Raw genomic sequence first — 23,788 nt, forward strand, 5'->3', positions numbered from 1 at the left:
TAGTGTATTTCCATGTAAGTCTCTGAACCCCTCTGAAAGGTGGCTCAAGACCAGAGATGGGCAGTAACGCGTTACTTGTAACTTTTTTCAAGTAACGAGTAAAGTAAGGGATTACTATTGCAAAAACGGTAATTAGATTACCGTTACTGTCCCGTAGGAACGCTGCGTTACTGCGTTACTAAAACCGTGATTTTTTTTGCGAGAATGTCTCATGACAGTGACGTAAGCGAGTGCTACGTTCGTGGCAACAGCTGTGTGCAGATCAACAATGGATAATATATCCAGTACGGGAGAGAGTATGAGCATGCAGCGTTTAAAGCGTGGAAGTACTGACCTTACTTTGAGTTTGATTCCATAAAAAGTGACAAAAACATTAGTGTCCGTTGTGCGTGAGAAGAAAACTTCTTTTTGCAGCGAAAATAAACCCCTAAACTTCCAAGCAAGCGCTGAGTACGCTATGAGGTAATGGGAAATTCACAGAGAAACTCGCGGATTCTTCCACTGACCGCTGCGGCACACCTGCACCAGGGTAAACCTCCGCCTCCCCTACTCCTGCTTTACAGGTGAAAATAGAGCAAAAGGACCGCTAGTCTTTGATTTTATTTATTTTCTGCTGTGTTTTACTTGCATCTATTTGAAAGACTGAGTGTAAACACATAAAAAAAATTATTTTATGTGCTGGAATGTGCAGAAAATAGGTTTAAATGTTAAACAAATTTCTTCCAATCTGAGAATGTTGCATATAATTAAATTTTTGCTTGATGCATAAAGTTATAAGGTTAAAACTAATAAAACAAGTTTTAAAAATAGACTTTTCCATTTGATTACATTTTGCATGATGGATTATACAGAAAAAGTAGAATTAGGCTGAAAGATCTATCACTTTATCACCTATTCAGGTTGTAAATCGTGTTTTTAAAAAGTAACTAAGTAACTAAGTAATTAATTACTTTTGAAAATAAGTAATCAGCAAAGTAACGGGATTACTTTTTGGGGGAAGTAATCAGTATTTAGTTACTGATTACTTTTTTCAAGTAACTTGACCAACACTGCTCAAGGTTCAAGGTTCAAGGGTTCAAGGTTCTTTATTTGTCACATGCATAGTTATACAAGTATAACACACAGTGAAATGTAGCCTGACACGCTCCTCGACATGTGCAAAAAAATTGGGGGGGGGGGGGGGGGGGGGGGGTGTAGAGGAAAAACATTATATATATATATATATATATATATATATATATATATATATATATATATATATAGTATATACATTGGGTGAATGTGCAGTAGTAGCAGCAAGCAGGAGAATTCTGTACATTAATATGAATAGACATCTGACTATTTTACAGGATAGACAATATAAACATATTTAAAATTAAAGGAATTGAAATGTACATTGTGCCTTGGTTTAGTGTCTGGAAGAGTCCTGACTCAGTCAATTATAGATGATGTGAGCGGGCGGGTGTGTGTGTTTAGGGCACGGATGGCTTGGGGATAGAAGCTCCTCTTGAGTCTCTCTGTCCTTGCCCGGAAGACAAGGACAAGACAAGGACAACATACCAGCCAATGGTCTCCGATTAAATGTATCGGCATTATCTAAACTGGTTTTCTGAAAGTAATTCGTTTCACCTTATAATCAATCAAAATTTGATGAAATGATTTCAAACATATATTGCATAAGCGATGTTGCAGGATTGCTTTTATAGACCCGCATTAACATCTATATTTGTCTTAGGCATGTGTCTCCCCTCCACTTCAGTTTTGACTTACACGTGTGTTTGTTCTGGAAATGTTTCTCTGCGTGTTTTTCTGACGTGGAGTTGGCGGTCCCAGCATCCTTCAGTGCCGTGTTCCAACAGGTGCCATAAAGAAAAACAACAACAACAAATGGCTCATATAGTCTTTATTACAGAGGCAGCAGCTACGAATGCCACACGGATCACTGGTTTTAATAATAACCCCGAAATAACCCGGTACAATAAATCTAGACAACCGTTTGGTGGCCACATCTTAAAAATCCTGCCACCTGTTATTTCGCCTTTCCGACTCCGTCCAATGGGAGTGAGCGGCAGGTCTGGAGGCGGAGAAAAGAGGGAGAGAAGTTGGAGGAGAGAGTGAGAGACAGAGTCGGAGAGACGGAGAGCCGTAGATTGAGTGTTTGTCGGTGGAGTCACATATTAAATCGCAGACTTTACAGCTCATCTGGGGACTCTTACTTCACATCCACGCCGTCGTCTTTCCCCCCCACCACCTCCTGTTTCATGCTGCTTACGTGCAGCCACAGGTTGACCGATTTATCCGAGTCACCATGGATTATTCCGCTTCATCCACTGCCGATTGCCACTGACAGGATCAAAATGGGAACGATCAATACATCACCGATGACTGGGAGAGAGACAAACTGATCTTATCAGGTGAGCGGAAGACGGAGCCATCATCAGCGGGGAAGCGACGCGCATTTTCGAGAGATAAGACCTGTGGAGGACCTATATGAAGGGAGACGAAGCGAAAAGATGATGGGATGGCCGTGACAACATGAAAAAGAAAAAGTGCTGTGGTCTGCTTTCATCCAGTCCGTGATTCGACACAACTAACCTGGGGGAAAAGGGACCGAGGCAGAAGAGGTCGGAGGTAGGTATATGGGAAACAGTCAAGGAGGAGATGGGTGGTCGTGAAGGTGTCTGGTTATATCATACTGAAAGTAGGCTGTTGTTTTGGATCAATCAGAGGATACTAAAACGCCAGCCAACTTATGGTTAACTGAGGCTTTCGCACTTCTGCTCTGATCTGGAATTATTATCCTTTAGTCTCTGAGGCTGATCTCATTTTCATAGTGTAAAGCCAGAGGATTTGCACCATCCTCCTGGCTAACAACACAGATGACATTTATGGAATAGATTGCTGGAAGCACTGTGGGATGTGAGAGAACAAGAAGACACTGGGAAACCGAGAGGGGAAGCGCTGAGAGAGGCTGACTGGGCAACTGACTCAAATGTGACTCAAGGAATAACATATTCCCCAATTATGACCACTTGTCTTCACTCTGTGTTCCCTCTTTGTCACACATCCTCAGCTTTTGGAGTTCAGTCTTCTCCCTCATTTGTTTTAACCATCCATCACAATGTTTTCCTGCTCCTTCCTTTGTTTTTTCTGTATGTCCTTCATTACCACATTACGATAAGGAACCTGTATTCTCTATCGTTTTCTCCGCGGGCCACTTTATATTTCCTCTCTTTTCTCTTCCTAGACAGGTGTGCGGCCACAGCTGTGATCATGGAGCCTCCCCCTTCTCTGAGCTTGGCTCTGCTAGGAGGGAGCGAGGATGAGGACCAGCGATTCCTCCTTCCCCTGGGCAGTATATCCCATCCGTCCACTGCTGGCGCCCAGCCAGGATCAAACCACTCCAACCACATGGGAGGATCAAGCCTCGACCGTCTAAACGGCAGCACCTCATCCCCCTCGCCCGCCACGCCCAACTTGCCCCCAGCATCTCTCCCGAAGTTACCACTTTCCTCCGCTGGAGCTCAGCCTTTGCCTCCACCCATCCCCAATGCCCTGCACCCCACCAGCACCCCACTCTCTTCCTGTCTGGGCTCACAGCACAGCCTGAGTGGGGACAACTCCCCAGTCTACAATGCCCTTTTTTACTCGTCCCATTCGCCATCCATGGAGCGGGAGAGGGACAGAGAGCGTGACAGGGACAGGGAGAGGGGGTGCAAACACAGACAGGCCAGCCCTCTGGTTCACCGTAGGGACAGTAACCCCTTCACGGAGATTGCCATGAGTTCCTGTAAGTACACAGGTGGCGTCATGAAGCCCCTGAGCCGCCTCAGCGCATCCCGGAGAAACCTAATCGAGTCAGACAGCAGCAGCGAAACCAAAGAGGGCGCCGTTTCAGCTGTTGCTGGCGCAACTGCTGCTGGGGGGCATGACCGGCAGCGAGAAGCCCCCCCTACCTGTTCGGTGACCCAGTCCTCCACCAACCAACCCCCAATTCAGAGCCCGCCAGAGATTGTGATTTCATCCAAAGAAGATTCCCCGTACCTCAGAGGAGGTTATGACATCACCGACTCCACATCCAACCAGATGTCCATCTACCACCAGAACCACGCACTAGTGGAGAGCAGGCGTTCGCAGTCAGGGAGGGGCAGCAGGCAGGGAGGAGTTGGGGCAGTGGGTACCGGGGCCAGGGGCAGCACCTCCAAGGCTCCCAAACGAAAGAACCAAAACATTGGGTATAAACTGGGGCACCGCAGGGCGCTGTTCGAGAAGAGGAAGCGGCTGAGCGACTACGCCCTGATCTTTGGAATGTTTGGCATCGTAGTCATGGTGATTGAGACAGAGCTGTCGTGGGGCGTGTACACGAAGGTGAGGGACACAAATGAGTGACACTTAAAAAGACACACCAATAAAAAGATCACTTGTGCTTAGTGCTGGGGCTGGGCCATGTGTTGAAATGTTCTAACCATCAATAAAATTAATTATTTCCTGAGTTGAAATCTTAAGGAGGCAGACCACAAAATTAGAAACATAAACTGACAGCTCTCCCTCAGAAAATACTGCCCAGAAGTCATCTAGTCGCTGATAACTGAGCGCAGTCGTTGTCTTTTGGGAAACCAAGCTGCACTCCAGCCATGTCTTAGAAAATAAGCCTGATGATGACATAGCACAGTGAAGAGGGTTACCTCAGCTCACACTTGAAAATTAATACAAGAAAGCATGCGTTAGAAACTTGGAGTGTGGACAAGCCTGTGAATTTATCAGGCAGAGGGGTCTAGAGAAAGACATTATGAAGTTCCCCTGTGGGAATTGTAGGAGCCAGTGTCTTTAGCTAAGGACTGATACTCCCAATATCTTTGCCTCTGCTGCTTTAGTTTTGGCTGTTGTTTTGTTTTAATTTGTCTGTCATCAATCCCCCCAGGCTTTTAGAGGTATGACACAAAATTACCACAGTGTCACGTTAATGTAGCTGCATTGCATATGCGTAACAATTATGAAACCAGGCTGTCGTTTCCCAAAAAGTTGATTCTGTTCATCTGGACGTGGCGTTTTCAGTGGGAGAAACCTTTTGTCACTCATCCAAGTGACTTCTTCAGTCTGAGCTGACTGCAGGTTTCCCCAACCTTATAAACAGTGCATTTGCATAATGACTGACGGCTGTCATGTATGTCATGGTTATATCTCTGGTGCTTATCTAGAATCTCCTGGGTTAACTTTGTCTTATTTGGGCTTTTTTGCCTTTTGCTTTTTTTATTTTTTTATTTTACAAGCAGCCCATAAACACTGACAGGAAATGTAGGGGATAAAGAAAGAAAGAAGATTACATGTCCCAAAGGTCATCAGGCAGATTTGAACATTAGGTAGTACGATTACTGACCCTCCAAGTCACTAGGACACCCCATTTTTTACCCGGTTTAGGCGGTGCAGATGAACCTTTTAGTCACTGAATTCATGATTGCAACAACTATTGCAATGACCAAGCTTGACAGTTACTGCTTTTGGGTGATGTAATGCAAGGATGCTAAGGACATGGAGGGGGCAGATTATCAGAAGGAGGCCAGGATCTCATTTGTTTGTGTAATGGGGGGTGTAATAAGCTGAATAGGCCCCTGGCTGCTGTTCTCTGTTTATTTTGTGTGTGCGCGTGTGTGTCAGGAAGCCTCGGACCATGTTGTGCTCACCTTGCTGTGAGACACTTTTGTCCTCATTCTAGCCTCCCTTTTTTGGTCAGAGATATGACACAGGCTTTGCTTTCTTTAGTTCATAAGGTGGAAACATGACTTCTGCTTATGCAGCTTGTCATACATGGATCGCCAATGATGTGAAATAATCTGTGAGATCAGCTGAGTGCACAGATTAACAGGTAGCTTGTTAGAATAGCCCAACTGGGTGTGTTTCCCCATCTTTCTCACCCTCCTCCTGTGTTTCTGTTTGCAGTCTGCGATCTCCGGACTCTTTCTGTTAATGCCGTTGCTAGAAAAATCTCCCTGCTGTGTCTTTTCTTCTACTTTACAAAAATCACTGCTTTAGAGGTCCTTTTTTTTATTAATGAAAGTGCACGGTCTCTAATTCCCTTTCAATCCCTCCTCTTCTCTTTTATTCTCTTCTGTCTGCCTTTTCTTTCTTTTTTTCCCTGAAGGAGATGGCAGAGACTTATGCCCTCTTTTTCTGCCTGGGCCTTTTCTATTTCAACTCCACGCCTGTCTCTTTGTCCTGTTTTCTTCATTCCTTTCTTTCTTTCTTTTTTTTTTTCCTCCTTCACTATCTCTCTCCCCCTCTGCTCCGCTGCTCTTCCAGTGGGCGTCAAACTGGGGGAGTGTGATCGGAAGAGAGAAGCGGCTGGGTGAGAATGAAAGTCTGTGGAAGGAGAGAAAAAAAGGAAAAAGGCGATAATGAAAAGCCTGATTTAGGTTCTTAAGCTACAATCAATTTAGCCCTCATCTCAAACAGGCTGCGTTATCTATCAATACGAATCAATGGACTGAGTGATTTCGAGCAGGGTAATCAAAGTGTTTGTCAGCACTCTCACCATATTAATTAATTTCTGATCATCAGGGCATATTGGGGGGAAATCAAATCGTATATGAAATGTAGCAAAACATCGCGGTCTGTCTTCAGCATCTTGCATTTCTAAAGAGAGAATCCAGAGAGTTAAGTGTGCATCAAAATTCATCTTAAATGGAGACTGTAAAATTTTCTGTCTTCTTTATGGCTGCGTATTTGGTTTGACTCCAACAGACACTGGAGTCCCATCAGACAGCTAAAACCCTCACTTAGATAATTGAGGTGGATAGAAGCCTGCTGGCTGTTGTGGAAAAAAAAATGGATTGAGATCCCGAGGATGAAAGAACAATCGGGCTGGGAAGATGAATGGGTGGAAGGAGGAGAGGTTCGCGCGCTGCTTTAAACGAGTCTAGGGGGCGAGGTTTGAGTGATTTCTTCCATTGATTATTGATAATCACACCCACGCACATGCACCGTGCACCTCCGCATACACATGCTGTGCAAACTGCTTTATTGAAAATGGATGCTGCCTTTCAGAGAAGCCATCCTTGAGAGCTCGTGTTGAAATACGATCGGTTAAGATCATTCGTCATAGATTGAAAATATATAATGCACGTGTATAAATATAGCCTCTTAATGGCTCCTTTAGGTCTCCCTTCTTTGACAATGGCTACAAAGCAAATGTCACTGTATACTGATCAGTCTGTGTAGCTCTACCTAAGCTTCTGCACTTTTTTTCTGAAGGTCCAGCTGCTCTAGCTTTTCTCCCAAAAATAGAGATGAAGAATAAGAATGGAACCAAACAGAGCTGGCTGGATTGTGTGGAGCGTGCATGTTTCTGTGTGTTGGAAGGGTAAATGGAGAGAGGTTAACTGAGGAGGACACAGTGTTTCGTGACTGTGGGTATTGTGAGTAAGCTATATTCCTGTGCAGAAACAGCACAAACCCTATCAGCACACTCTTATTTGCCACATCTAAGACTTTTCCATTCATTGCTGTGCAGCCTCTATCTTCAGTTATCAGCCTTTGCAATTTAAGTTAAGTTCAAGTCCATGATGAAGGCCACTTCTGTAGGACAAAGTTTGATTGCAGATAAAAATTATTATCTTGTACAGCCTTCAGCGCTCTAAGGCACAGCTGTAAATTCCTGCATTGTAAATATTCAGGCACGGTTGTTGAGCCTAGATAGATTATGTAGAGAGAATATTAAATGATGAAATAATTCATGAATGTGAAATAATTTAATTTTTGGCTCATGGTGACTTTTTGCCCAAAAGGCTTCAAAGAAAAAACCTGAGCCTTTAATTTGTTGTCATGCATTTTTAACTCTGCATGTTCTGTGACCTCTCCTCATGATCAGTGTCACTGCCACACACCCAGGATCGTGACATGTCAAAATGTTAACAGCAGTGTGAGGACAGCCTTCTATATGCTTCTATTATTATTTTGATGAGGAACAGGGGGTCCTGGTCTGACACGTGTCTCTGTCTGAGAATAACTGGGGCCCTTGGACACTTGGGACCTTAGCATGTGGGCTGTCACAGTCAGATCAATAGATCTTTCACAGAGGCTCACATAGCTCCTCGGGGCCAAGCTCCAAGCCACATTTCAGGCTTGCAACGCTGCTATTCTGAGGCGATGCCCTGCAGTTGTTGACTTCACCTGTCACACTATCAATGCGTGCATTTGGCATGTGTGAGGGTATCAAGTGTGAGTATGTACCCTCTGTCTGCTTCTCAACACAAGCATCAGCAATGCTGCCTCCTATTTCCCCTTTGCTTCCTCGATTCCTTCCTTCCTTTCACTGTCAGAGAAAGTCCCTCCGTTGGCGAGTCTTAAATATGCCTCCATCCCCCCACGAGAGTCATTGCCTTCTCAGCAGCCTTAAAACCTCTTCCTCAGTCCCTCCGCAGCACCACCATCCCTCCCGTTCTGCCCTCGCTCTGCTATCTCTGACATTTACTGGTAGACCTTTCTGCACATTTTCTCTGTTGGTCCACTTACAGTGGCTGCACGCTGCTTTAGAGACAGTACATGAGGTCGATCAGGGAATTAAACTCCCACCATATTCTCTAAAGAAGCTATCAGCCATCTCTGCATTTTTGTGCAACTGCACCTACTCTCCTTCTCAACCTTCTCCCTTTTCCTTCAGTCCATTACACACTGCCTTCATCTTCTAGATCACAGACTTCTAAGCGACTGTAGATCCCAGAGGTCCTACAACTAACAGGTACAAATATGCTTGTTTGAGCATAACAAGGCTAAGCAACCTCTGGCTGTATGTGGAAGTGCTGGTACTTACATGGTTATGTTAAAACTTGTGTGCTCTGATGGTAAACATTCACATCACAGGGTCTCCTCTGTGTACACACACACATATGGAGTGTGTGTCTTTATGTATTTAGCTCTGTCACGTTAGTACCCATGGATGCACCTGCTAATGTGTGTGTGTCCACATCTCCCTTTGTCTGGATTTAATTGAGTGTGTATGGCCGTAATGGTGTATGCCGATGTGCATTCGAGTGTATGCGTATGGTGCGTGTGTGTGTGTTTACCCTGGAAGGGTGACATCGCTTCTGTCTATTGCCTGTTTCCCTGGAGACTGATTGCAAGAAGGCATCACTCTGACAGGGAGAGACCCCCAAGGCTAAGGCATTACATCACACGCAGACACATGTGCACACACGCACATACTCATTACAACCGCGTGGTAAGTGACACGTATTTTCTCTCATGTCTGTGTCAATAAGGTTGAGGTAGGGGCAATTGGGGGAAACCCTCTAGATACTACCTGTCTGTGTTTGTGTGTGTGTCTCCCTGCTAATTGAACTAAAGAAGCTCAAAAAGCTCATTATCCCTGCATGTTGTCCACAGAGCCAGTGATCAATATACGCTAATCACACACTTATGCACAGCTGGCTAAGAAAGAAAGGAAAAAGAAGAAACACAAGCATATGTAAGTTGTATTTCCAACAAAGGAGCACCAAAGAGCCAATCATCAGCTTCAAAACAGCCAAACCAGGAATCATGTCAGTCAGTCTGGGCCCTGTTAACATACGCAGGATATCTTTCTGTTATCTGGCTTCACTTACACTAACATTGGCAATCAGGCTAAGCGGTCACACTAGTGACAGTGCTTATTGACTCAATTATCAACCTAGCTTCGAGCACGTTCACATGAAAGAGTGCCATTAGTAGCATCTGACCAATCACAAACATGGATGCGTGAACTGGCAGCAGAGCGCCTGGTTTTACAAAAGATAAAAATATAATAATACAAAAATCTGAAGACGTTAAACACACAGTGCAGATTGAAACCGTCGCGGTAGTTGAAGGCAAATCAGCATGAGCATGAGTGTCTGCAGCAGGAGAAGCACTGAACTGTAGACGAGACTTAAATAGTGCTGTATGCACGTGCGAGTGTTTTAACTGCTTTAGTCGGTAATGAATGCTCGGTCATTAGGGCACAGGACAATCTGTGTTATTCCACCAAAGTAATATTGAGATGTGCATGAGATAGTTTTAGTGTGTATTTTTTCTGCTGCAGCCCTGGTGCAGTTTAAGGCTCTGAGAGTAGCCGAAAGACTAAATATAAAAACAAATTCAGTGTAGGAAAATACAATTGTTTCATCTAAGAATCTTCGAATTCTTATTGAATTTTATCAGAGAAACAAAGACTTTAGACACTGTTAAAAAACTGCAGACCCTCATGTTATCCTTCCACAGAGTCCAAGAATGGTGACATTACTTTGTAGGTGGCGATTTTATACCTCTTGATTTATAATCTTGAACATCGTTGTATTTTTACTCAGTTGTATATAGTATTTGTATTTGTATTCTATTTTTATCTTATTGTATATTTATTTTATTTTATTCTACTGTATATAGTATTTTATTTTATTCTATTCTGTACAGTTGTGTACTGTATTTATTCTTATTGTATTCTAATTTTTGCCTCATAACTTTTGCACTGTCCACTTCCTGCTGTGACAAAACAAATTTCCCACGTGTGGGACTAATAAAGGTTATCTTATCTTATAACCCGCTCCAGAACAGGTCATATCAGCAGCAGAAGTTACCATGACGATGTCCCCCAGTAGCAACTGAACCACTTTTTTAATACTGAAAACCCCGAGTTACATTTTGAAGTTACCTGGATAAGCCCAAATCATGCTTCCCAGTTTTTGCAGAGATGGACGCACAGTTCATTTTCACAACTGTTTAAAAAAAGTCCTTAATTTAAATTGGTGTATTAAACCAAATGTGTGCACATTTTGGAAGTTTGCTTACTTCTGTAAGCTTGAAGACTCAATGGACTGTTTTTACTTAGAAAACCTTAATTTAGCCATGCTGAGTTCATTATTTAACTGTTTAGGCTTTGATTATGGTGGATGTGCAGTGCGGTTTCTAGTATCCATGTGGCTAAAAACAGTGTATTAAATAACCTCTATAACTAAGTCTTCTGCAGCCATTAATGAAGTTCAGTCATTGTTGTTGGTGGGATGGGCCAGAGGCATCGAATAATGTTAGCACCGTGGATTGAGCCATAAATTTAGCTGTAATCTTGTGTATAGTAAAAGTAGAACATGCAGGGAGTTTTTTAACACCTTATTTTGAGACTATTTACCAAACTTTTTTTTATCTGCTTTGTCTGTTTTCATCACATTTGAATGGTGTTTTATGTCCCAGTGGCCATTGAAGTAAAAGTCATGCCTCTCCCTGTTTTATTACGCAGTTATACAGGCTTATTGACCTAAAACAGTCAGATGCACAAGATATGGTCTATATGAACCATATCAGCCACTTTTGTGTGGGACGGTGAAGTGTTAGGTTAACATTCACCCATTTTTTATCAACGCTGTTATCTCTGAGGTCAAAATGCTTCTATGTTTATGTTCCAGTTTCCTAAACTGTGCTTGTCCAGGATGAGGGTAAAGCGCAGCCTAACCCGAAACAGGTCACAGGTGACTCTATGAATGTTAAGAGGTTAAGTGCGACACAGAAAATTTCCCTTCAGCTTGCATATATGATTTGTGGTAGGGAGCTGCATGCTGTTTCCATAGATGAGCACCGCTAAAGCACAGGTGTTACTAAGAGCATTTGCAATGATTGCACTTTTCTCAGGTCTCACTATAAGCGATGGCAGTGTGTTATTGAGCCTACAGTAAAAGTACTATTAAAACTAAAGCAGCCAAATGAAATTCAGCCATTTATCACTTTTTTTTTAATGAATTACACCTGTGTTTGCACATTGCTCGTTGCCTGGCAACCCCACTGTGACAAAAATCCAGTTGGTGTTATTCATCACGAAATCACTTGATGAGCATGTAACTCAATAAACAATTAATCCTTACATTTCTGTTTATGAGCAGATTAAACCTTAAATGCATTGCTTTTCTCTAACCAGCAATCCAGCACCAATACGAGGCAGGTTAAGCCACGTATCAATATCATTCTGCTTGCAAACATAATTTAAAATAACAATACCAAATAAAGTTGAAGTCTGTTTTGATCATTTGTTTCTACAGGCAGCCTACTCCGTCATATGCTGTTGTAACAAAATCCTTTTGGAAGCAAGTTTCACCAATCAGCACCTGTCTTATTAACGCAGCTGGGAAGTTACTTCGTCTTAAAAAGATTCAGACCAAATCGAGATGAATCAGAAGAGGCGTTGCCAACACATTACAATCGACTTTTATTTCAAGTTAAACTGAACAAAAACTAGCAAACAATCCCGAATATGTCCTCAAATGAATTCAATTAAAGTGAAACTTTTCATTTTTAGATTGTGTTGTACTACACACACTTCGACACACTTAATGTTTACAGTACGCCAAGAAAAACTACGACTTTGCAACATGTAGACATTCCTGCTACCACACAGAAACTGATCCTCGACTATTAGCTGGGGTCAGTGAATTAACATGATTGGTTCATTTGTTTCCTGATAAAGGTGATTGGCTCTTTGGAGGGAGTGGTAGCATCATTGTATTCAGCACTCTTTGAGTGGCATGTCTCTCTCATATAAGGTCTGTAACACTGTATGGACTGGGATCTACAATCCAAAATTAGTCAGCACAGTAAACACTAATCCCAGTCAGTTGCTTGTGGTCATTTCAACTTGGCTGTGCAATATGCATGCATGCTTTGCAGAGGAGCGCAGATGGTCAGTGTATTTATTTATGTCCCCAGTGAAGTCAAGCTAGAAGAGAGCTTTAAGCTTTAAGAGCTTTCACCTTCTTAAAATAAGGGAAAAAAGGAAAACTGTGGAGTGACATTTACTTTTTATTGGAGAAAAAAATGGAAAAATGAACAAAGCTTTTGTCATTTATGAAATTTCTACTACAGGACATTAATGAAAAAAAAAAACACTTTGAAGAAAACAAGGAAGCTGAGAGCTTAATTGAATTACATGATTTAATTAGACAGGGTGTAATATTGTCTCATGGTATATATATTTAAGGATTAAACAAATCGTAGGTAAGGAAAGAAAGCCGTCAGGACACGCCCAGAAATTTCCCTGCACATAATCCGCCTGTGAAACCGCAGCTTGTCATTAATTAGTGAGTGCTAGAGGTGCCGGCAGGTGGGAGCTTTTTGAACTTTGGACAGACCATTACAGTCGTTTCCCCCACTGCTTCCAGCCTTCACGCTAAGCTGCTCTCTCAGCAAGATAGCAAACATTTTCCAAGTGGCAGAAAGTTAACTTGTTCCAGAAACATCACAGTTTCAAAGCTTTTTAACTTTTTTAATTAAGGCACAAGTCCTGCTTGTTGTAAGGAATCATGTGATGTAAAGTTCATCATCGACCCGTGTCTGCAAATATGTGCACAGGCTCTAGAAGTCGAAAGGAGCGCGCATGCACAGAGTACAGACTGTAGCGCGTGTGCAGTACGTGCGTGCCGTCAAGCCTGCATCCCACCAATTTCGCATCTGCACTGACATTAAAGTGAAGCTGCTTTTGTCTATAAAGACTTTAATGCTGGCGCATTCATTTATAATGCAAACACTTGAATCAAAAGGTGGCACTAAAAACTAATAGACCCATGCCAGCCTGTTAGAGTTTAAAAAAATCATGACTGTAAAAAAGCTGAAATGAACAGAAGGCGTGCCAGTAGGCGCATATATCTCCTTTTTGCAGTTAAGTTATTCACTATACAGGTGGAATAAGTGAAGTGCAAACAGGCAAACAAAATGCTTTTGACAGTGTAATGAGACAACTGTCAAAAAATCCCAACGACCAACAGAGTGCTGGGTGTAAACGAAGAAAGCGAGAAGGGAGACCGTAGAGAGAGAGAGAGAAGGGGGACGTAATCTCCCATCACATTGCAATTCACTAGTGTGACTGTGTTTAAACAGATATGGTGCTGAAAGCCAAGAGTGAAACCAGCATTTTTCTCATTAGCACAACAATGTTGGCTTCCTTTGCACCTAGTTTGCTTCAGTGGGTACAAATGAGATGTTAGCAGCAGTGGAGAAGGAGACCGAGACAAGACAAGCAAGCACAAGCAAATAAAGACAGAAAGACAACAGCTTCGGGTAAGCTGATAGAGGAAATCAGTGCGAGGCAAAGCTAGATATTTTCCCAGTGTTGTGCGCTGGCTCATAAATGCACTGACATGAGTGACAAATGTGAATACATCCATACAGCATGTGCATTTTAGTGTATTATATGAACGGCGGAAGGGGAACCCAGCCTCAGATTCATTCTCAGATTGCTCTAATTACAGTCAACAGAGGAGCACGTCAGTGTGTATTAACCAACTAGACTCTGTGCGTGCTTCTGTGTGTTTGTTTGACATTGAATTAATACCATTAAGGCCACGAAGCATAGACAGAGACCCTAAATAAACACAATAACACACTAACACACTCTATTTTCCAGCAGGCTGAGTTGCAATATATATTCATGAACCCAAAATGCAATGTGGATTCTGTCTAATAACACCACGGAGGAAAGCCTGAGTAATATGTGTCTAAACTCAGAGTGCAGACCCGGATTAAAGAGTGGTGATTAATGCTCAACAGTCTCCCACTTTACCCCCAACCTACCGCCTAAGTCTTAAGGTGGCTCAGGTCTTTCCTGGCGGAGGACATAAGGCTGTTGCGCTCGGTGTGTGACCTTGCTGGTCCCGCCAATGTGCTTTGAGTTTCTTATTTTTTCTTTTGATGTGCGTGTGTCTATTCAATTGTGCATTTCAAAACACAGACCTTGAGCTGATGTGGACAAATGAGTCGGATTGGCAAGCTTTATTTTAAAGAATTAGAAAATGAATCAAGCTGACCGGTTTGTTTGAGTTTCTGAGCTTTTGCTTTTATGTGCTGATTTTTTATTTTTATTTTTGCCTTTGAAACGGAGCATTTGCAATGAATGAAAATGTAATGAATTCCTTAAACCCATCCAGTGTACTGCTATGAAACAAATGCAATTTCTGATAAAAGGTCATACACTTAAAACTTGTTTAACTGGTGACGGATGAAAAGGAAGCGCGAAAGCAGTGTAGTTTGATCTGAAGCTTATGAAGTTTTTATAGGTTTAGTAAGTCTGTGGATCTGCATTTAATACTGTTAGCAAATGTACACTGAAATCTTTCTTTCTCACATTCATCCACTGATTCATTCCTGTATTTACGTTATATTAACACAACCAGATACGTCATTATCAGTATAGATGTATTCTCCAATGGACGACCAGACTCTCCGGAGAGCAGCTAACAAATTAATCGAATGCACTTTCCCCTTTGAATCTCTTTGTGTAGATCAGATGTGTGTAGCCCAGTGTATTCTGACCAAATGTACAAATGTGTTGTGTACCTGTGTGCAAACATGCGTATGATAGCTCACGTAAGTGTTGCTGCTCTCGCAGTGTGAAAGGTGAGGGGGTTAGAGAAGCCAATAAGTGCTATGAGTCGTATTGATTGGAAGATACTGGGCGTTGATTATAAGCCCTGTGAAACCAGACAAGGAGTTAACGCTCGACTGCAGAAAGATATTGATAGGCGAAAAGCAACCATTCAACTTCTGTTCTTTGAAACTGGCTTTTGTTTTGTCTTTGCTGAGAAATTGCAACAACAGTGCTGATGCTATTTTAGCAAAGGAGTGAGAGAGGAGTGAGTGAGTGGGACATCTGTGAAACCAGCCTAGTGACTGAGTCTGGACATTCAAGTTTTTTTTAAGACTGTTGTTTTAGGTGAAGCAGACTGAACTGAGTGGAAATAAAATCAGTGTAAAATCAAACACACAGCTAATATAAAACATTTTTCAAGGATCAGGATTTGGGCTTAGTTACAGAAGAGGTTCTTTCACTTGGTTCCAGTGAACCAAACTCTTAATGCTTCAGCATAACAAGACATTTTGGACAATTTCATGCTCTTAACTTTGTGGGAGCAGTTTGGTGATGGCTGTTCTTGCTGTTCCAACATGACTGTGCACCAGTGCACAAACCAAGGTCCATGGACATGGATGAATCAGAATCAGAATCAGAATCAGAATACTTTATTGATCCCTGGGGGAAATTATTTTTTGTTACAGTGCTCCATTTTAAACCAACATTAAGACAAGACAGACAATACTCTAACTAAGAATAGTACAATATATACATATATATATACATACATACATACATAAGTCACTTATAAATAAATATTTGGAAAAGAAACATGTGTAGTTGTAGCAGCAAACAGTGTGTTAAGTGGATGCGTTGTACAGGGAGATGGCCACAGGCAGGAATGATTTCCTGTGTCGTTCAGTGGTGCTTTTCAGTAATCTCAGTCTCTCACTGAACGTGCTCCTGTGACTGACCAACATGTCATGGAGTGGGTGGGAGGTGTTATCCAACATTGTCTTTATCTTGGACAGCATCCGCCTCTCCGACACCACCTTGAGGGAGTCCAGCTCCATCCCCACAACATTGCTGGCCTTACGGATCAGTTTATTAAGTCTGTTGGCATCTGCGACCCTCAGCCTGCCCCCCCAGCATGCAACAGCATAGAGGATCGCACTGGCCACAACAGACTCATAGAAAATCCTCAGCATTTTCTGGCAGATGTTGAAGGACCTCAGTCGCCTCAAAAAATAGAGACGACTCTGGCCCTTCCTGTAAAGTGCTGTGGTGTTTTTAGCCCAGTCCAGTTTATTGTCAATGTGTACTCCAAGGTATTTATAGTCCTCCACAATGTCAACACTGACCCCCTGGATTGAAACAGGGGTCAAGTGTTTCCTGGTCTTGAGATGTTTTTCTTATTTTTTGTTTTGTATGTATGCATGCACACCTGTTCAACTGCTCATTAACATAAATATCAGCCAATCATGTGGCTGCAGCTAAATGCATTTAAGCATGTAGACATGTACTCATAAAAGACAGGCTGAGGTTTAAACTGAACATCGTGGGGAAGAAAAGAAATTGATGTGACTTTGAGTGGCACGATTGTTTTTATCACACAGTATTTGAAAAACTGCTGATCTTTTGGGATTTTCCTACATACATCTGTAGGGTTTACAGAGAGTGGTTTGAAAAAGAAAACAGCCAGTTAGCAGCAGTTTGGACAATAGAAGAAAAACATAGCCTGGTCTGATGAGTTTTGATTTCTGCTTTGACATTTGGATGGTAGGGTCATTCGATTGTCACAAACAGCATAACTGTATGGATCCATCCTGCCTTGCATCAGTGGCTCAGGCTGCTGGTATTGCTGCTGACCATGTCCATCCCTTTATGACCACAGTGTACCCATCTTCAGAGGGCTCCTTCCAGGAGGATAATGCACCATGTCAAAAAGCGCAAATCATTAGAAATACCGGTTTCTGGAACACAGAAAGGAGTTCAATGTACTCAAATGAACTCCACAGTGAACAGATTTCAATCCAATAGAGCCCCTTTGGGATGTGGTAGAACAGGAGATCCACATTGTGAATGTGCATGTGTGATGTTATCATTGTAATATGGAGCAAAATGTGTTTCCAGCACCTTGCTGGGTCTATGCCGTGAAGAATTAAGGCAGTTCTGAAGGCAAAAGAGGTCCAACCCAGTATGAAGTGGGTCTGAGTGTATATATAAACTCACCGGCCACTTCATTAGTAAGATTTGCTGTGGAAATTCTCCCCGTTTCTGATGCTAACTTTGAATTAACACGTTGAAGTGCTTAAACACTTTTTTGACTGCACTGTGCTAAGTGTTGTGGAGGGGAATTATGGTGTGGGGCTGTTTTTCAGGGTTTGGGCTTAGTGTATGAAGAGTTCCTTTCACTTAGTTCCAGTAATACAAACTCTTAATACGTCAGCATACCAAGACATTTTGGACAATTTCATGCTCCTAACATTGCAGGAATTTGGGGATGACCCCTTCTTGTTCCAACATGATTGAGCACCAGTGCACTAAGCAAGGTCCATGAAGACATGGGTGAGCGACTTTGGTGTGGAAGAACCTCATTGGCCTGCATAGTCCTAACCTCAACCTGATAAAACACCTTTGGGATGAAGTAGAGCGGAAACTGTGAACCCATCAGTGTCTGACCTCACAGTAGAATGGTCAAAAATTCCTACAAACACACCCATAAACCTTGTGGAAACTCTTTCCAGAAGAGTTTAAGCTGTTGTAGCTTCAAAGGGTAGGCCGACATCATATTACACCGTATGGCTTAAGAGTGGCATGTCACGCACGTGAAGACAAACAAGCGACAAACATCCATTGTTTCAGACAATAGATGAACCAAGAGACGGCACCACAGCCCAGCATCAGATTAATACGTATTACTTTGAACTGTGAATCATGCTGCCAAACATAAAAACATACAGAGTTGGAAATAGTCATAGCTCCCCTCTTAATCAGAGGGGAGCTATAACCTTGTTCATGCAAAAGTTCACCTTGTTCATGCAAAACTAAATTTTGATGGCATCTCTTGTTGTAGCAGGTACCAAACTAGTTTTGTGACTGAAAAGCATGTTTAGTTTTCAAAATATCCCATGCCTATGGATGCACTCTGCACTATTAAAAATCACAATAGCAGTAGCACATACTCACACAGCCTTGTACGTGTTATAACTACCCCTTACTTTTTATGAAGATCAACATCCATAGTTAGTTTAAATGTTAAATAATTTTCTTCCTATTCAACCATTAAACATTTCAGTCTCAAAAAACTGCATCCAAATATGCACATCGCTCACTATAATAATATAAGCAGTATAAGTAATAATATAAGTATAATAATATAAGGCTAATTGTGTGTGCATGTGTGTGCGTGCCAGTCTGTGTGTGCTTTAGCAGAGGTCAGTGCGAGGTCGTTCCTGCATGCTACGTATTGCTAGTCAAGATGACTGTTCGTGGCAGGTCAGAATGACCCTCAGGCCACGGAGAAATGTCCCGGCGCTCCCGAGGGGCTGTTAGCGTGTGTTGTCGTCCGTCATTGTACTCTGAATATTAAACCAACCGTCATGGCAAAGTCAATCTGTGCATATTACATTTGTGCTCTAATGTCGTGTCTCCAATGATAAGTGTTTCAATTTTCTCTCTACAGAGCTCCATGTACTCTCTGGCCCTGAAGTGTCTGATCAGCCTGTCCACTGTCATCCTGCTGGGGCTCATCATTGCTTACCACGCGCGGGAGGTTCAGGTAAAACATATGTGCATGTGTTGTGTCTCGCTTTACTGATCCAGACAAAAAGATGAAGTTAAAATAAAAAAAAATCACACACACATAGCAGACTGTAATACAACAAGTTGCTATTAAATCTCTGGGTAGGCAATATCTCTTTTGCACTACTGGACAAAGAAAATCCATGATAACCTTTCTGCATATTGTGATTCAAATTAAGAGGGAACCAGACGTCTGCACCTCCCCTGGGCTTTGCTTCCGGGCTTTAGAAAATTTAGCTCATAATGCCAGCCTTTGGTCAACAAAGGGAGTCTGACAAATGAAGGTTTGTACCCCTTAAACCTGCACTTTTTTCTACTGGCCGGCCGGGGGCAACCCCTCAGGTCACAAAAAGAAGCCTGATTTTTATTGCAACATACAACAAAACAAAACTCCTTTCTTTATTTACAGCCTCAGTAAACACGTTCTAATGAGTGGCGTCAAGTCTTATTTTGTAATTTATGGTCCAATTTAGAGTAAAGTAGTCAGTCTGGAGCATCCTCAGTTCTCACTCGGATATGTCTTTTACATACAGTCTGAGGTCTCTTCAGGACAGACGGAGTGACTTGTGTAAGATGTTATAAAAACCTAAGAAATCCAAGGATGGAAATAAGATGTGATGCAGTGGGTTAGGCAGAGAGCTGTCAGTTTGGAGACCAGGGGTTGAATCCTCTGTGACGCCAATAGCATATGATGAGCCCATGCACGGGTGTCTAGTTTAAAGTTTAAAGAATCTGGGAAGTTCCTGAAACGGCAGCTATGTTTATTGTGTTTCTCTTTAGGAGTGTTTTCTTGTGAGCCTCATCTGTGCTCTGTCCAAATTGTACACATTATGTTATCATCCCTTAGCCCTCTGAGATAGAGGGACCCAGATGTGTGTCGAATCCAGCCAATTAATGGCATTAATGACAGTCTTTGTGGGATCAACAAAACAGTCTTTGCGTGAAGTACATACACACTGAATGTTAAATACATATTCAGCCAATTACAGCCCTGTCATTCAATAGCTGCACAAAAAGCACAAATAAATATGCAAACACTCACACACGAGTCACACAAACACAGCCTTACAACCCCTTGTAAGTTTGAAATGATCAATCAGAAAGGCTTTCATGCTTCATGATATCTGTTTTGCTGTTTTGTCATTTTACTAATACAATGGTAGCAAAGTCATTTAGCCGGGGATTTCATCCGAAGCCATTTGCAATCGATGTGCATTGACTATTTATGGGAGCCTTGCGGGAATCAGACCCAATGAATACCCCCACACCAGCTATTACACCCACCAACGAAACCACGGAGCCACACTCATCCATCTAACGATGTGCTGGTTTAATGCTGTGATTTTTTTTTATTACATCACAGCTTGGCTGTTGCTGGAAATGTCTATTAAAGTTCTGCTCTGAGGTTCAGGCTCTCCGTTCGCAGATCGATAACTGCTCGGTGATTTTTTATTCACTGTCGTACACAGGCACTGATAGGCTGGTAATTAGTCTTGGACAGTATTAAGAAGCCAGAACAGTGCGCGGAAGTGGTGCGAGTGAATAAACGTAGATGCGGTTTAGCGTTCATTGATAAAAGACCCTTCGTTTCTGCTCACAAATGTGTTGTCTCATTCACATACAGAGTCAGTCATCCACCCACACATGCTGTGGCTTCCACACGTGACAGGAACGTTAATACTGACAGAAGAACAGGAGATTGAGAGCGGCTACTGTCAGGCCAACAGAGAGAGATAAAAGGGTGTTCTGTTAATCTACTTCAGGAATAATTCCTTTTGATTAAATGAAGTTAGGAGTTTGGGGAAAATACCTTCAAGGTATACTTGGGTGGGAATGCCAGATGGATGGGGGTGGTAATGTTGGGGTTTACCTACAATCACTTTTCATGGGTGAATTAGAATGGTGATCATTTACACACATTATGTAAGCTGACAGACGTTTATATATTTGTTCTTTCTTCCTTTGGATGTTGTTTCTAATACTAACAGTGGTAACACTGTACTTACAAGAATTGCTAAGCCTAGAGACCTGGTTGCCGAGTTCCTGTCAACCAGTAGTTGCTGAAGGTTGCTGGGAATCACGATGAAATTGGTTGCTAGGACCCAGCCACCTGTAATACAGCCTCCCCCAATCCCCGTTGCTAAGTGAAACTGGTCGCAAAGATGTGTATATGGTGGTGTACTGTAAACCTGCATGCAATTGCTTTGGTTGCTAGGAGACTGATGCAGTTGCCCATAGTTTGTATGGAAGATATCAACTTGTCTGCAAATGATTCGCTAACAGTAGTTAGCACACTTTCTGTGCAAACACTTGCAAACTACACATTTTACTAATTGTGAAACTGATGCAAACTGGAAACAGAGAAAGTAAAAGTAAAAGCTGCCCCTTTTCAAACATGTTGGTTTCAGCAGTAAGGCACAATTTTTAATTTGAAGATGAATTGTCTTTGTATCCAGTAAGTAAATGGCTTCTGCATTAGCCTTATGCCATATGGGTGACTTACAAGTGAGCTAAACCAGCGCTATCAGATTTCTTACGTTTCAGTATTGCTAGCTGGTTAGTTGGCAAGTGTTTGCAGCGTCAACGTCTTCCATGCAAACTACAGCCGATAATGGCAGTCTACCTTAAACCAAAGCAAATGCAAGGAGGTTTTTAATGCAGCATCATCTTCACAATCAATTTCTCCCAGCAACAGCGAGCAACCTCTAGCAACCGCACACCAACTAGGGGTAATACATATTTTTGTGATCAGATTTTCTAAAACATTCCATTAAGAGTCAAACCAAAGTTGAGGAAACCTGAAATAATCGTAACTTTTCCTCAAATGTTTGACCAGAAACGCTGCATATAGAAACACAACTAAAGCATAGTTAAACTTTAAATAAACAAATGTCGACGTGAAAGCCTTAAATTCCAGGTTTTTCTGGTCTAGAAGTAATAATACTTCCTGGAACAGAGCCTTTCTCAGCATTATATCATGTAGAGCTCATGACGTGTCTGCCTGCTCCTGGTGCCTCGCGAACTAGAGCAGCCACAAAAAATTAAGGATGATTAAATATTGATTGTGTGTATCTCCTGTTTAGAAATGTTACAATGACTGATGCTGACTACCGTTTTGAACCTTAGGGTGTGTTTTGTCTTTCCACTTCTCCATCGACTCAGTCACTCATCCTGCGTTTGCTACAAAGTGAACTTATAGAGAACAATTGCTGACAGCTGCTGCTACATTATTTACACTCCACTTGATGTAATGCTGCCACATAACTATACAGCAGATATTTATAATTATATCAGTCACATAAACAAACTATAGAACGGCACGTGTACTTGAGGCCTCAAAGCGCAGCTGTTTTTCGAAAAGTACATGTTGGAATTGACATATTTCTTCACAACACAAAAGAAAAATTTATAACACAAACCTCTCTACAGGTAAACTTTATTTACAAAGTGAACTGTTTCAACCTACACAAACACAGTGGAGACTGCACCTGTACCAATATATAATAATCTTATAAATGATAAAATTATAAAAATAAAAGTGAATTGAGTACTCATTCAGAGCACTCACATGCAATAAAATAACACTTTTTATTTTAGTTCCATAGTTATAACCTGTGTGCAAATATATCTTTAGCTACTTAACTCATTTTAATAATCATTTTTGAAATCCTGATGCCCAGAAAGAGACGAACCACTGCAAAGGTTGAGACGGCTGAGAAGTGTTGTGCTTACCAGGCACTGATGACCAGTAACAAAATCTTTATTTCACTGCTGCTTTTGTTGCATCTAAGCAGAGGCAGATAGACCTAAAAAAACCAGCTCGCTCATTATATACTAGCAAACAACTCAAATACAGTCCTGTAATTTGGTATTGTGGCCGTCAATTCATTTTTTAATGTGTTTTAAAACAGCTGGGGAATTATCAGCTAATCCGATCACTGGCTTACTTGCCTATTTAGCAAGGTGTACTATAATTCACTACAATGCTAAATGCGATGTTGATCTTTTTTTCTAGAAAAATAGGCTTAGATGTGTGTACCTGCTTGAGATACTGAGCAGCTCTCTCTTCAGTGTGCTTTTCGTTAATGTAGAAAATGAGGCCCTTGATTATGGGTGACTTGGATAAAAGTTTCTTTGTACACTCATCACAAATGGTGAAGTTAGCTTCAGAGGGCAAAACGGCTTTTATATGAGACTGTAAACAAGTTTATTTCCACTGTTAAACTGAACATTTTCACAGTAGATGAGTCAGTGCCATTGAATGGATCTTTTTCCCATAAATTTGTGATTTTTTTTTCTGTAAACTTGCAGGACTTTTCTAAGATGTAAAACTTTTCAAGTGTTCTCTCATAAATTTTTAGTTCTTTCTTGTAAATTTGCATGGGTTTTATTTGTGGGGTTTACTCCTAAATATGTCTTTGTTTTGTTTTTTCAAAACAAAATGTAATTAAAACAGGAATTAGAATATAAAGTGTGTCATTAGAGTGAGAGGTAGCAGTTTATTTTCTTGTAGTTTTTTTTGTATGCATACAAATGTGCTTAAATGTTGAGATGCATCCACTAAATGCATGCTAGTTATGCTGGCTGCTCAAGGCTGCCTGTTTGCTTAGATGCATGTCAACATAAAGTGTGCCTGTGTGCCTCTGCCTTTTA

The 23,788-nt window shown here is 41.8% G+C and overlaps 1 protein-coding gene across 1 annotated transcript in view; it reads left to right on the forward strand.

The window, feature by feature from the left end:
* The first annotated feature begins 2,140 nt into the window (after positions 1–2,140).
* The window catches only part of kcnn3 (potassium intermediate/small conductance calcium-activated channel, subfamily N, member 3), a 62,593-nt gene continuing 40,945 nt past the window's right edge, over positions 2,141–23,788 (forward strand). Inside the window, 5 exon segments of the mRNA XM_080895874.1 lie at positions 2,141–2,631; positions 3,248–3,852; positions 3,854–3,947; positions 3,950–4,368; positions 19,017–19,112. Of these exon segments, the coding sequence (XP_080752000.1) occupies positions 3,274–3,852; positions 3,854–3,947; positions 3,950–4,368; positions 19,017–19,112 (1,188 nt within the window). The 5' untranslated portion in view covers positions 2,141–2,631; positions 3,248–3,273.

Source organism: Rhamphochromis sp. 'chilingali', assembly GCF_963969265.1.
Source record: "Rhamphochromis sp. 'chilingali' genome assembly, chromosome: 11".
NCBI lineage: Eukaryota > Metazoa > Chordata > Actinopteri > Cichliformes > Cichlidae > Rhamphochromis > Rhamphochromis sp. 'chilingali'.